General features: G+C 49.1%; 1 protein-coding gene across 2 annotated transcripts; it reads right to left on the minus strand.

Annotated features, from left to right (window-relative positions):
• Nucleotides 1–568: 568 nt before the first annotated feature.
• On the minus strand, nt 569–14952 carry HBEGF (heparin binding EGF like growth factor). 2 transcript variants are annotated; one of them, XM_052643051.1, is made up of 6 exons: nt 14650–14952; nt 14277–14450; nt 11252–11429; nt 5805–5960; nt 4890–4980; nt 569–764 (listed from the first exon to the last, which is right to left on the minus strand). In XM_052643051.1, exons 1-5 carry the CDS (start codon nt 14693–14695, stop codon nt 4908–4910), a joined length of 627 nt encoding a protein of 208 aa, XP_052499011.1. In that variant the 5' UTR covers nt 14696–14952; the 3' UTR covers nt 569–764; nt 4890–4907. The 2 variants fall into 2 exon arrangements, with proteins under 2 accessions (XP_052499011.1, XP_052499010.1); XM_052643050.1 differs by lacking the exon at nt 569–764 and adding an exon at nt 3028–4488.
• Nucleotides 14953–15197: the final 245 nt, after the last annotated feature.

The raw sequence follows: 15197 nt of genomic DNA on the forward strand, positions 1-15197 counted from the left end.
CATTGGTATTTTACAGAGCTTTGCATAATGCAAACAGCAAAAGAGTTCCCTACCCAAGTTTTAAGAATCTTTGAAGTTTAAACAAAAAAAGAAGAATCTTTGAAGTTTAGTACCTATAAAAAATTGCACAAATCACACTCAATAAGTTTTCTCAAAGTGAGGGGCACCTAGGTAGTCAGTACCTAAATCTTGGAATATAACATTATCAGAACACCAGGAGTATCACTATCTGTCCCCTTCCAGTCACTACAGACCCTAATAGCAATCCTTTTCCTGATTTCTTTCCCTATATATTAGTTTTAAAATTTTAAATAAATGGAATCACACAGAATCCTTTCGTGTCTGATTTCTTTGATTCAGCAGTATGTGGTGCTGTGTGCTCAGTTATGTCTGACTCTCTGCGACCCCATGGATTGTGACCCACCAGGCTCCCCTGTCCTTGGGATTTTCCAGGCAAAAATACTGGAGTATGTTGAGATTCATCCATATTGCTATTTAATATTTCATTGTATAGCTATACCACAATGTATTTATTCATCATCAAATACTGATGAGCAATGGGGTAGTTTCCAGTTTTAAGTTATTGTAAATAATGCTAAGATCATTCTTGCACATACCTTTGGATGAGCATACATACTCATTTGTCTCGTGTATATTCCTGGAAGTGCTTGGTTACAGGTGTGCATGTGTTCAGTTCTGGATATTCAGAGAGATATAAGATCTCTGTGTGGGCTCCTGGAGAAACTTCACAGTGTCACAACTCTCTAAGAGAAGAGGATGAGGAGGGGGCATTCATTAGCTCTTGTTCCATGGCCTCCCAATGGATCTCTGCCTCCAGTCTATCCAGGGTACCATGACCTGCCCCAAATTCCATTCACCCTGTCATCCCCATCCATCCTCCCCAACAAAGACCCTTCTTTAAACCCAACCACACTTCCAGGGCAGTTCTGCATCCCATTTCTGTCCATTTGCTGGCCTTGGATTTTAGTCATCTCTTGTGTTCACTTATCCACATAACAAATATTGTGTGCCTACAACTCATGGCATCTGGTCCCATCACTTCATGGGAAATAGATCGGGAAACAATGGAAACAGTGTCAGACTTTATTTTTTTGGCCTCCAAAATCACTGCACATGGTGACTGCAGCCATGAAATTAAAAGACGCTTACTCCTTGGAAGAAAAGTTATGACCAATCTAGATAGCATATTGAAAAGCAGAGACATTACTTTGCCAACAAAGGTCTGTCTAGTCAAGGCTATGGGTTTTCCAGTGGTCATGTATGGATGTGAGAGTTGGATCGTGAAGAAAGCTGAGTGCTGAAGAATTGATGCTTTTGAACTGTGGTGTTGGAGAAGACTCCTGAGAGTCTGCCAGGAGATCCAACTAGTCTGTTCTAAAGGAGATCAGTCCTGGGTGTTCTTTGGAAGGAATGATGCTAAAGCTGAAACTCTAGTACTTTGGCCACCTCATGCAAAGAGTTGACTCATTAGAAAAGACTCTGATGCTGGGAGGGATTGGGGGCAGGAGGAGAAGGGGATGACAGAGGATGAGATGGCTGGATGGCATCATTGACTCGATGGACGTGAGTCTGAGTGAACTCCGGGAGGTGGTGATGGACAGGGAGGCCTGGTGTGCTGTGATTCATGGGGTCGAAAAGAGTCGGACATGACTGAGCGACTGAACTGAACAACTCAATTACACTGTTTTACAATCTGGGATTGGAGCAATGTCCACACCCCAATCTACATGGAGCTAGCATTCTAGTAGGAAGAGATAGACAAAAACAAATAAGAATATGTTAGTGGTGATGAGGGCAGTGGAGAAAAAAAATAAGGCAGAATAACAAGAAGAGCAAGAGTGGGCTGGGAAGGAATGTGCTATTGTGTAACAGGGTGGTCGAGAAAGGCCTGCAAGGCAAACAAGATCTGGATTATGTTTTAAATGATCACTGAGTTTTACATTGGAAATGGGCTATATGGGAGTAAGGAGGAAGAAAGGAGCCATCACAAGAGTCTGGGTAAGAGAGAATTCCCTGGTGGTTCAATAGTTAGGACTCCACACTTTCACTGCTGAGGGCACAGGTTCAGCTCCTGGTCAGGGAACTAAGATCCCCACAAGTGGTGAGACAAAATCAAAAGTTAAAAAAAAAAGTCAAAAAAGTCTGGGTGAGAGATGATGGTGAAATTTGACTGAGGTGATGATGGTGGCAGTGATAAGAAATGGCTGGACTCAGCATATATCCAAAAGGTAGGTCTGATGAGATCGGCTGATGGATGATAGACGGAATGTAGAGCACGAGAGATGGAGAAGGCAATGGCACCCCACTCCAGTACTCTTGCCTGGAAAATCCCATGGACAGAGGAGGCTGGTAGGGTGCAGTCCATGGGGTCACGAAGAGTTGGACATGACTGAGCGACTTCCCTTTCAGTTTTCACTTTCATGCATTGGAGAAGGAAATGGCAACCCACTCCAGTGTTCTTGCCTGGAGAATCCCAGGGACGGCGGAGCCTGGTGGGCTGCCGTCTATGGGGTCGCACAGAGTCGGACACGACTGAAGTGACTTAGCAGCAGCAGAGCATGAGAGAGGAGTCAAACGTGCCTGTTTCCACCAGGAGCAAGGCCTGCTTGCACAGACAGCATAGCAGGTCAGGCCCTGAGGCCAAGGTCTGCTGACTGAACCGGTAGATGTCTTTCTTGGTTACAACCTTTCCTTTGTGAAAGTCTGTTCTCTCTTGCCTCAGATATGCTATCATGTAAGTATTAAGACAAATAAAAGTCAGATTACTAGTTGCAGCTCTGTCGCTTACCAACTAGGTATCCTCAGGCGAGTTACGTAGACTTTCCAAGCCTCAGTTTCTGATTTTGGAAAAATGGGACAACAGTAGCTCCTACACAGGATTGTTGGGGATACTGAGATAGTATATATAAACAGACCGGGTGCAGAGCCCACCAGAGAGTCAGGGCTTAGCAAATACCTACATTAAACCATTTCCCAGTTAAAACAAGCAGACAGAAGGCTACAGAGTAAGGGTTATCTTTATTTGAATTGCAAAGTATAAATATGAACCAAGTTTGGAAATACAGTTTTAGAAATACAAGTTTGGAAATACAGGTTTGTAACAGTTCAGTAATGGCACCAGAAACTTCCAGAAGGGACCATGACAGCATACCATTGTAGTTTGGGTGAGGTGGGTGGGATTACACAAAAGCCCTCCTCACCTCCATCCTTCTCTGTAGCAATTGGTAGGTTATCAATTACTAAGAACAGTCAGCTCCACTGTTTCCTGTCCCTCCTCAGCCTTTTTCTTTGCGAATACCTTCTCTAGGTTACGCCCTGCTGCATTGACCCCTGCACGGAGTAGCACCAGAAGAACGGCAGGAGTAAGAGAAATGTCTTGACACAAGGGACAGTGAGTTCCCACTCTGTGGACCTGGGCCCACGGAGAGTGAGGGGCCAGGAAAGCTGGAGGCATGGAAGCCCAACCTCTTCTGGGATCGGGCAGGGAGAGGACACAGGATAACACTGATATCTGTTACATCTTGACATCAGCACCGCGGGCTTTCAAAACACAAACGGTAGACACAATCGCCTAGGCAAGACTGCAGTCCAACTCACAGAGTGGATCTGACAAAGTTAATTCCTACATCCTGACCATACAGAACTCCCCCTGTGGCACTCTGATCATGGAAGATCTTCAGAAATGTGGACAGACAATGGATGACTACAGATGGATCACAGAGCCATCTCATGTTTGCGGCAGAAGAGTCTAATGTTGAGCCAGATGGTGGGGGATGTGGGGTGGAGGGCCAGGAAATTGCCAAAGTAACAGTCTAGGCACTTGAAAAATTGTTGTTAGATTGTTAAAAACTAAATAAATTAACATACATAGAATAAAATAAATATATAATTTAAGAGGCATTTTACAAACAAACAAACAAACAAAAATAGTTGTTATTTTTCCATCTGGGTAGAAGTCCCAAAATTCAGAGTTCTCAGGTCTATGGTATTTCACAGTTAACCCATCAAATCCAGTGCTGGAGGGTCCAAATGGCAGATCCCTTGGTGGCGACTTGAGTACATGGCTTCTCAATCTTTGTTACTTTCTTCCAGTCCCCAAATCTTTCTTTCTTCCTCTCCTTCTGTTTTTTCAGTCAAAGATCCTGGAGCATATGGAATTTAACTGGCATTTTTAATCCAGAAGAGAAGTGTTCAAACAAATGTATGGGGGTAAGTAGGGCTTGGTGCAGGAGAATCAGGAGGACACGAAGGTCCCTCACTTTTGCTTTCTTCTGACCCAGATCCCACTGGACATATTCTGTTTGGCACTTGAAAGCTCTCGTATTTTGGCAAAGCAATTATGGGAGGCCCAATCTAGATGGCAACTGGGGATGAAGGAATCTTCATGGCTAGTTGTGAAGTCCTTCCCCTCTGTAGAATCTGTGATCAACTTGTATCTTCTCAGAGGTAGCAGTCCCCAGCTGATTCCTAAAGTACAAGAAGAAGGTATTTAAAGCTGGATCCAGCTTAAGAGGTCTTAAGAGTCTCCTAGGTCCAGCTTTAAGAAGTGGAAAATCTAAAAACAACGACAAGAAGTGGAAAGATCTTCTGGGAAGGGGTGGGAAGGAGAGGAGAAGAGGATGGGAGAAGCTGTCTTCTCAGGCATCTCTCTTGGGTATCTCTCTGGCAACTTTCACCCTAAGTAGAGATGTAGCACTGACAACCTTCTTGAAAACAATTCCGCAATGGGTCCCTCACTCCATGGTAGCCTGCCCCCTAACTCCTAGGTCAAGAGAAGAACGCCTAGAAAAGAATCCAGCATGCCTGGATCACTTCCTGGATCCAGGAAAGGCGGTGATGGTACCATGAGGCAAATGATGGATCATTACCTTGAGCGCAGGTTCCTCTCAGTGGGACGTAGTCATGCCCAACTTCACTTTCTCTTCATTTTCCACGTCATAACCTCCTCTCCTGTGGTACCTGAGGAAGGTAAGTTTTGTGAGCAAGTTCTGCCTGCTGTAACAGGGTGTGAGTCCCAGAGCTGGCCCTCCTAAAAGATTCTGGCCCAGTGGTTCTCTTCACACTTGGAAAAACCCAGAGGACATGGTGGGTCAACAGACCTCTGCCCAAAGGTCCAAATGCCCATATCCAAAGGATGCCTGTCTCTTAATTGCAGGCCACAATTTGCCAAGAGCTTTCATCTCATTTATACAATCCTCACAACATCTTTATGAAGTAGGGGAACAGAGATTATAATCCCTGGAAGATTACAATTCTTATAAAGACAGGTGACTAGATCCAGGTCTCACAACAGATGAGCTGCACTGCTTATAAATGGGCACAGAGTGCTTAGTAGGTCCCTCTGATCTAGAACAGAAGCAGGATCAGAAGTGTGGCCTGAGGTCCAGATGCCTCAGATGTAGAAAAATATACCAATAGCACCACTCATGCTCTGTTGACCAAATCACATCCTGATGCCAACAGAAAATAGAGTCAGGAAAAAGAACTGTGTGAAGATGTGGCTTCATGGGAGAGCTGCAGAGCCTGCTAGCACAGGACCTCCTATGACCTGGCGACTTTGGCCCTGGGCTCTAGACACTGGACATATGTCATACCAAAGAAGCCAGGCTCTTGGAGAGCCCGTACCCAGGAATGTCAGTCAGGCTCTTAGCCCAAGATTTGGCAGAGAGTACGGGGAGTAGGGGGTGGGGTTGGAGGTTTGGAGGGCTCATGTGACCATCAGATAAAAGATCCTAAAGGAGGAGAAATAGAAGTGATTTGCAGAAACAGCCTGTAACACTCACCAAAACATGAGAAGCCCCATGATGACCAGCAGACAGACGGATGACAGCACCACAGCCACCACAACCAGGATGGTTGTGTGATCGTACGTGTATAAGCGATTTTTCACCGGGAGGCTCAGCCCATGGCACCTCTCTCCGTGATAACCTGGGTGGCAGCTGGTCCAAAACAGAACAAAGCAGAGATGAAGTTAGTGGTCTGGTTTCACTCCTGATGATGGGCTGCCTACATAAGCCAAACCCCACTCCTCACAGCTTCAGCCTCTCTGTCTCTGTGATCCCTGTTGCTCCTCTATTCTTCTCTAGTACAAGACTCTTTGGAAGCCCCTCTAAAGGCTCTGTGGCCTTCCTCCTTCACTCCAAGCCCTCCCCTTCTTCATTCCCTTTGGTTTTCTGGCCCCAGATTCCTGCTCCAGGCAGGGAAAAAGAAAGGACTGCAGGTTTTGGCTAGACAGGTTCCACGTATGGCTGATTAACTACATGTGTGTAAAGATGTTGTTTCAGTCAGTTCAGAGGAGTTAGGCACAAGAGCTGGTGGGTTGAACTGAGGGGATTCAGTATCACTCCTTCTAGTGAGGCCCCTCATCACTCTGACCCAGAAATAAACCCAGCCTTCCCCATCGATGCTCTCAGCAGCCAGTCCCTCTCTGCCACTGCCCAGCCTATTAATAGGCCTTGTTCCTTTGCCAGGAGTCGTTTTTCTCAAGTTTCCTTCATTTAACTCCCAGCTCCCCCTGGGTGCAAGGCCCAACTTGAAAGCTGAATTCTGGCCTTTGGCCTCTGAACATCCAGCTATCATTCTAAGACAAAGCAACAAAGGAAGAAAAACATCTTGCCCAGCTGTCCTGCCAGTGCATTTTAGACCATCAGAAACAACCCCCTCAGCTTTTTTCACTCGAGAAATAAATCAGGGGCTTCCCTGGTGGTCCAGTGGCTAAGACTCTGTGCTTCCAAGGCAGGGGATGCGGATTTGATCCCTGGTCAGGGAACTAGGATCCTTGCCACAGGGCATGGCCAGAAAGAAAAAGAAAGAAATCACAGGCAACAGCCTCTTCTAACACAAAACTTTTCCTGGAAGCTCTTGTGAAGACTGAGAAATGCCCACAGTTGATCAGGCACATTCAAGTCCCTTTCTTTATCTGAGCAGCCCACGGATCCTTTGATGTAGGTGGGAGCCCATGTCACAGAAAGGCAGAGCAATTTTCCCCATGGTCACACAGCAGGGCAGAAACACATATGCAGATAGTCTGACGCTGAGCTCAGCATGGTGCTCATTTGCACCCACGAATGCCTGGTCAGGCTGCAGTGGCACTGCCTGCCCATGGCCTCTAGGCCATTTGCTACAAAAGAGAGCACCAAGAAGGTGGGGCCCTGTATTCTGAACTGCACGTCCTCTAGGGAGAAGGTGAGGCACCTGGTTCCTCAGAGCAAAGCATCTCTTTTTCCTGTGGAGAGGTAGCAGGCAGTTCCAAGGAACAGACCGATGCAGACCCAGGGGCTGGGTTGCCCCTGCCATCCTGCCCAGCACCTCTTCCTCTCCCAGCTCCTTCACGTTTCAGGGAACCATCTCATCACAAGATAAAGGTAGGTCAGGCCCACAGCACAGCACACAGTTCCTTGCCCAACCTCTCCACCCAATTGTCCCATCGACCCAGGTGGGCAAGACAATGACCCCTATTCCTGCTGGGACATACAGGATGCTCTCAGGAGCACCCCTGGAACATCACCTGTGCACCACACTTGACAGTTTACAAGACACTACTCTTATCAACTAGCTTAACTAAGACAACACCCTGCTAGGCAGGGATAGCCTCTGTGACATATTGAAAGACTAAGATTAAGGTCAGAAGACAGTAAACAATTTGCCAAATGTTTCAAAACTAGAGAGCAGAAGGGCCAAATTCCAAATTCGTAATTCTTTCCATTCTGAACAGTGTTACCCCAAGGAAACACGCATCTGATGGGCTTGGTGGATTTTGGGTGTTGCCTGACTCTGATTTCTCAATTATTAGTATCTTGAATGATAAATAAATAATAATTAATAGCACACATTATAGGTTTACTATGAGCCAAGTACTGTGCTAATGGCTTTACAAGGATCATTTCTTCTTAAAAATATCCCTCTGAAGTAGGAGTTACTATCTCCATTTCAAAGATGAAAGGACTGAGGTTGGACTTCTGTTAGATAACCTGCCTAAGACTACACAGTGTGTGAGTGGTAGAGTCGAGTCAGGATTCAACCCAGCAATCTGGCTGACTTCAGAGATTGTGCTTTCCTGGGGGGAGGAGAGCTGAAGTTGAGTCTGTTTTTCACTTCAAGCCCATCATTCAAACCCCACAGGTACTTACTCAGATGATAGAAATAAAGCTTGGCCTCAGAGTCCCGCAATTCAGTTACATAATCCCTCCACCCCCTCCGCCACCCTGAGTCAAAAGGATAATAATGTAAACATCCTAATATTACCACCTCCCCCTCCCTTTGTAAGCAACTCCTGGCTCCCCTAGGGGAGGGGCATTCCAAGCATCCCAGGGTGGTGACAAGATCGTGTCTCTTGCCCAGAGCCGGCGACCCATCAAATCGGGACGTGTTCCTCCTACCCACGTCTGTGGCCCATTTCAGAACATGTATTATAACAGAACCCTCTAGAGTCCAGAGACATCTTCCAAGTTGGATTTCTCCATGCCTGTCCCAGGAGGTGGAGGGGCACCATTTGGCAGAGGGGACTCCACACATATGAGTTCCAGACTGGCTCTGCTACTATTTCTAGCCAGGTGATCTGGAGCAAAGGAGGGTCACGTTTCCAAGCTTTGATTTTCTCATGTGAAAGACAGGAATAATAAGTGCCTACCTCACTAGAGCTTTGTGAAGATCAAATGAGATAATATGGATAAAAGCAATGAATAAAGGCCAAATCCCACTTGTGTGGAAGTTAATCAGATTCCAGAGGATACTGCCCATATCCTTAGGAAAAGGGTACCAGAGTCAGAGTCAAGGGGAAGGGGGCTCACTATTGCTCCTTGGCATCTGGGCAGTGAGGCCAAGTAGAGCCCTCTTTCAGCCCTGAGTCCTCCTCAGGCTAACTGCCCCTAGGCTTCCTCCAGCCACAGGAAATCTTGCAGTCAGTTTCTGGGTCAGCAACTTGTCAGGAGCCCCAGGAAACTGCTCTTTGAGGGTAACTTTTGGCTGGTGACACAAAAGGGTTTTCCTGTGGATGATGGCTGCGGAGGGCTGGTTTAGGAAGCCGGCCAGCCTCAAGCTTACCACGGCAGCCCAGACACACCCTGGCTGGCGGTTGCTGCGTCTGGAGGCTAGAAGGAGCCACAAAGGACCCCAGATTTAGGTGCCCAGATGTCACATTCTCCCAAACCAGGAGCTCTGTGTCTTCTTGCTGCCTGCTGCCCTGAGTACCAAGGGCTGGAGGCAGAAAAACAAGACACAGAATCCAGCCCCTTGAAAATCTCCCTTGGAAGCAGACATAAAGTCATCACATCAGACTTCAACATGCTCTTCAACTAGTAAAAGCCTTAAGAGACCTCTAGTATAATAGCTGCGCTCTATAAAACTGTGCTCCAACTCTGTAAGAACAGATGGGGAAGAAGGAAGCAAGCCAACACCTAGTGTAGCCTGGGGGCATGAAAAGCATGTTGGACTGGAAGTCAGGCACCTGAGTGCCTGTCCTATTTCCACCCACTTTATTTAGCTGCTGATCTCAAACCAAATCATTTCCTACTTCCGGGCTCCAGTTTCCTTATCTTTCAAGTAGAGACAGCAAGCCCTGCCTAACCAGCAGAGTGTTTTTGAGAATACAGGGCTATATTTTCCCATCCCCTAGAATAACTGGCACCAAGTGGGTGGTCAATATATACCTGTTGGGCTCAATTCATATTAAATATAAACTGTTAAGCTCCAGGAAAAAGGAGAGAAGGCATCATCACAGTCTTCATCACCATCCCTAGGGGCACCTTGGTCCTGGACACCATTACCTAGGCTCTTTGGGCTTAGGTGGTGGGTTGACCCCAGGTCTCCAGGAGAGCAGCCTGACAAGGGTTCTCAGCTGAGCAATGGAAGTCCATCCACCAGAGCCCTGGCCAGTTCAGCCCAGACAGATTCCTGGCCTGAATCCATCTTGACAACCCTCAGAGTCACTGCCTCCACCCTGTGTTAATGAGGCCATTTTACAAATTTAAGACAAACATTCCCTGCCCTGTCCCCAGACCTCTAGAAGAATAATATGGGGACTGTTTAGGTTACTCTTAAGCACCCTCATCCAATACCAAGTTCCTGATACAGATATTAAAGGAGAGGACCCACAAGTGACTGTGGATGTGGAGAGGGGTGATGGATCCTATTGCCAAATACAGGGCAACTCTGCTATATGAGATCAGATGGCAAAAGCAAGCTTTAAAAAAAATAAAAATCAAAGGATCTGTACCAATCACAGCAGCAGAAGTGCCAGGCAGCCAAGCCTTCCCGCCACGCTGGGAGGCAGTGTGCACACAGTAGTTTCCTGATCTGCCCAGAGTCTTCTAGGTCACAGAGGCTGCCTCCCCATAGCAACTCCAGCCCAACAGAAGAGAGGGCATGATTGCAGCCTGATGTGGGTGTGGGTCTCGGGCACAGTGGCGACATTATGCCTGCCGCAGAGCATGGCAGTGTCGTCATCCCTGAGGGACTGCCAAGGCAGCCGTTTGCTGGGCTCAGCCTAGCAGAGTAGCTGGGGAACCCATGGCCCCTCCACCCACACCCCTGCCCAGGGAAGGGGTGGTGCCATCTGACCGGGGGGTGATGCCTACTGAGACGGGTTCTATTTTCCGTTAATCCTGCACAAAGGAAGTGTTCTCCCACCCCCATGGCCAAAGGTCAATACCCACCACGTCCCCCACATCCTGGCCCTCGCTGGGGTGAGGAAGAAGGGTTTCTCCCTGCTCCCACAGTGATTGCTTTCTGTACAATCCTGCCATGCCTTACAATTAACCCACATCTGCTCACTCACATGCACATTTGCCTGAGCACACCTGCACAGCACACGTCCAAAGGCACCTCGTACCCGCCTGCAGGACTTAGGAAAGGAGGCCACAGGAGCTGCACTCCACCCAGGAGCCTCACTCTGCCGTGTTTCCTACTCGCTTCTCCCATCAGGAGTAGGGCATGAGGCAGAGATGAAGAACCTGCCTTCAGGTGTCAACTCTCCTAGTCACATGCTCATTTCTGAGCAAGCAGGAAATGCCCCCAAAGATGAAAGAGCGTCACAAACCCACGCCACAGGAAATTGCATCCTATGTTGGAGGGAGCCCCTTCCGCTGACTAAAAATATTTCCCCTCCTCCCAACTTCCTCCCAGAGGGTGAGAAGAAACTGAGTGGATTTATGAATTCAAGGAACAGTGATAACAGAACAGCCACTAGGCTGACAGAGTGAGCTGATAACAGCCCCAGGGAAGGGACACTTACATGCAGGTTGGAACCCGGAGCTCCTTCACGTATTTGCATTCTCCGTGGATGCAGAAGTCCTTGTATCTCCGAAGACATGGGTTTCTCTTCTTCCCTAACCCCTTGCCTTTCTTCTTTCTTTTCCCACGCTCCTCCTTGCTTGGTGTGGCCAGAGCTTGTGGCTTGGAGGAAAAAGCAGCTGCAATAGAAAAGTACCCTGTTAAGTCTTTGACTCCCTCAAGGGAAAAAAAAATCAGAACAGCAGTATTTGGAAGGACACTTTGATTCTACCTAAAGTCAGTCTGGGCAGACCACCCAAAAGTGGTAGAGGAAGTAGAGGCTGGTGGCGGGGTCCCAACAAAGGCATTTCACAACCTCATTTTAAGAACCTCATTCTAAGAACGCTAGCTTCAGTTGAGTAATTGCAGCTGATTGGGCAATTCCACTGACCTCACTCCTACCCCTGTCTGTCCTCAGCTCCTACTCCCCCATACCCACTTGGTTCTATTTTGGCCTTAAATCAGCCTCATTTCCTGATGTTGCACTCAGTGACCCACTTGCAGGAAGACAGTGTCAGAGATAAAAACTGCTTCTGGAGAAGGCAATTGGATGGTATTTTAGAGGAAGGAGGTTTCTAAAATAATAATAATGCCCAGGCAGTACCCTCTGGGGTACTCTTTAGCACCAGGGTACCATAAGCCCAGACCAGAACCCGGCTCAGGGACAGCAAGCAAGCCATCCCTGGTCAGATACTTGCTGCTTAACTTTAAAAAAATTTTTTTAATTTTTAAAAATATTTTTATTGATATATAATTGATTTATAATATTGTGCTAATTTCAAAGAGCCTTGTTTTTTTAACATCAAGCAAAATATTTACCCTGCTCGGTGCTCTTTGCAGTTCACTTCTTCTCGAAGGCCCATTTACATTTATCCCCAGATGTCCTGTTTATTGCTTTCTAGGATGGGGTGCCCAAGAGGCAGAAAGACGGAGAGCAAAGAACTATCAAAAGGAACTAGAACAATGATGGCTCTCTCCATTCTTTCCATGCTTCAAAGGGGAAAAACAATCTCACACAGACATCCAGCTGGGACTGACCTTGGGCTATGCCCATCAGCCCAGGGGTCTGACGCCAGTCTTCCCTCCCCTGTCCCAGCAAAAGAAAAGGTGCCTGCTGTCTATGGCTATAGGCACATGTCTGGCAGAGGGATGAGCATCATACATTATTAGACTGAAGGCTTAGGATTCTGGAAGTAGAATTTACTTCAAAATATATGGCTTTCCATTTTCAGATGAAAAACCTGAGGTCCCAAAAGGTAGTGACTTGACCAAGATCATGCAGGTTTGGGATCTGAAATGTGGTCTCTGGACTCCATATCCAGCGCTCTTCTACAACACACTAAGCTGCCTCATACACCCTGGCAGTGTCCTCCTCCAGACAAGCCCAGAGCACCTGGGATGCTGAGCCAGGAACCAGACAATGAATGGGCTCTGAAGTCAGCAGAATGGTGCTCGAATTACAGTCATGTGATCCTGGGCAAGTCCCTTAATCTCTCTGAACCTTGGGGTTCCTGGTGAAAAGTGAACAGGCTTTCCTATTTCAGAGGGTTGCAGCAGGATTAATTAATTCACAATAACATGTTAAGTGACTAGAAGACAGGAGACACTTAGTAAATGGTAACAGTTACTTATTTCAGGTGACAGGATCCCTAGACTTGAAAAATAGTCTTTGCCCAGCAAACCTGAGGAAAGAGAAGAGACAGGTGCCAATAGTCCCATAGTCCCCTGTTCCTACAGTGCAGACCCAGGCCCCTTCAGAACTCAGAAGAGGCACATGCTCCAAGGAAATTAGTGACCACAGTTGTGGTGAAACTGAGGCAGGAAGAACAAGCCAATCAGAAAAGGGAGGGAGAGAGTGACAGGGTGACAGCCAGGCTTCTGCTGGGGAGAGGGAGCAGTGAGTCAGGTCTGCGAGGTATGAGGAGCAGCTGTGTGGGTGGAGAGTGAGTCACAGCCCAGCTCTGCCCTGCCTAGGAGAGGGCCAGGAGAATCCAGGTTGTTCAGGCCGGGGTGACCCCCGCCCCCTGGAGGGCTACTGTGAGGGGATGGAAGGTCAGAGCCCAGCCTCAGCTTTGGCATGGACAGCACCTAAAGGAATCCCTGGGTAAGGAAAAAGACGCGTGGCAGAGAAGCAGGCAGAGTTAGAACAGGTGGGTATCTTTCCAACCAAATATAGTCATTCCGGGGCTCCAGGGCTCAGTCCCAGCTCCACCCTCAAGAATCTCTGCAGGTGACTGGGGGCAGGAAAGAAGGCAATACTGGAGCCTCTGGACTCTGCCCTGTGCTTGTATGTACTTGGCCACAGCACCTTTGCTGGTTGAAGGATCCCACCTGGCCCTTCCTCCTCTGGAGCCCTTCTCAGGATCTCCAAGTGGTCAGGAAGTATCCAGGCTTGTGAAGGACTTGTGGACACCCAGCATATCAAAACAGCTCTCTAGGGTCCCAGTGCTCGCCATTCACAGCCTCCCCAAGAGTGCTGGCCTCACCTGGCAGGACCAAGTGTTCCTCATTCCCCACTGTTTCCCCAACCTGGAGACAGGTGGATGGAGACTAATCCTGCACACCTGGTATGTGCCTAGCATCTCCACATCTGTGATTTTATACATAATAGTCAATTAATGTGGAAATTAGATCTTGTGCACATTTTTACATAGAAACTCTAGGGAAAGCATCTCAACCAGTCCTTGTTCCTGTCACCCAGCTTACCTCAGAGAAGAACACACAAAACCCAAGCACCTTGCCTGTCTCAATTTGCCCCCAAGTATGCAGAAGGGCAGCAATGTGGCATGTGAGACCCGAGGACAAGAAAGACAACAGGACCTACGTTCTAGGATCCCCCAGGGAGCTTGTCAGGCCAAGAGGCTTTTCCCTGAAGTCCTCTCTTGAAAAGCCCCAAACCACAGGTGTGCCCAATCGGCATAAATACCAGATTCTATGATAGTTCAACTGATCACCAGGGTCCGAGGATGGGCAGCCCCCACACCCACCTCTGAAAAGGTCCAGGTTTGCCTCTTCCAAGTCCAGGACTTCCCGGCCTTGGCCACCTCCCGCGGGCAGCAGCTGGTCCGTAGATTGAGTAGGGGAGTCCAGATTGCTGGTTCCAGCAGCCAGGCCTCTCCGAAGCCGCTCCAGGCTCTCGCCAGTCACCAACGCCGAAAGCACTGCGGGAAAGGGGCGAGGCCGCCTCAGACCCCCAGCCCAGACCCCCGTAGCCATGCACCGCGGCCGGCTCCCGCCAGCCAGGAAGCACGGGCCCCACCAAGTGGCTCACGCCGGGGACGCTGCAGCGATCTTCCCCCGTGCCCCCAGCAGAGAGTCCCCATCCCCCCAGACCCCCGGGAGCGGCGGCAACCCGCTTACCTGCAGCAAGAAAGAGCTTCAGCACCACCGACGGCAGAAGCTTCATGGTCCTGGACTCGGCGGAGGAGGCGAGGCAGCAATCACTTTGGGGGGCGGCGGCCACCGGACGCTGGCACGGGAGCCGGGCGAGAGAATCTCTGGAGATCCCGGCGGGCACGGTCGGCTGCTGGCCTCTGGGTGCAAGCCTGCCTGGGATTTGCGCGGAGCTCGCGGCCGCTGGGCGTCTCTCTATTCACTCCGTCTGTCCGACCGCCCGAGCCCTGGTGCCTCAAGCAACAGAGCCAGCCGCTTGCCGCGCGCAGCTCCCTGGGTCGACTGAGCGCTTCTCGGCGTGCAGCCTGGAATAAGGCTCCGGGAGGCGCCGAGGCTCCGCCCCGCCCCCCGCGGCCCCTTCCCCCCTCCCGCTCTGGGATGCCGGCCGGGCTCCAGGCGCCGACCGCTCAGCCCCCGACCCCGCGGGCGCGGCGGGGAAAGGGGGCGGGAGAAAGGGGCGGCGCTCACATATTTTGGGACTAGGCCAGTGTAGCCGCGGCCTGACTGTGGGTAGG

This window comes from Budorcas taxicolor, chromosome 7 (assembly GCF_023091745.1).
Source record: "Budorcas taxicolor isolate Tak-1 chromosome 7, Takin1.1, whole genome shotgun sequence".
In the NCBI taxonomy this organism is placed as follows: Eukaryota; Metazoa; Chordata; class Mammalia; order Artiodactyla; family Bovidae; genus Budorcas; species Budorcas taxicolor.

Excerpts from the sequence above, each read along its gene's own strand:
- HBEGF (XM_052643051.1), bottom strand. The coding sequence starts at position 14,695 with ATGAAGCTTCTGCCGTCGGTGGTGCTGAAGCTCTTTCTTGCTGCAG. Across the intron at positions 14,451-14,649 it reads GAAGCTCTTTCTTGCTGCAG|TGCTTTCGGCGTTGGTGACT; the intron begins GTAAGCGGGTTG and ends CCTTTCCCGCAG. Across the intron at positions 5,961-11,251 it reads CTCCGGGTTCCAACCTGCAT|CTGCCACCCAGGTTATCACG; the intron begins GTAAGTGTCCCT and ends GTTTTGGACCAG.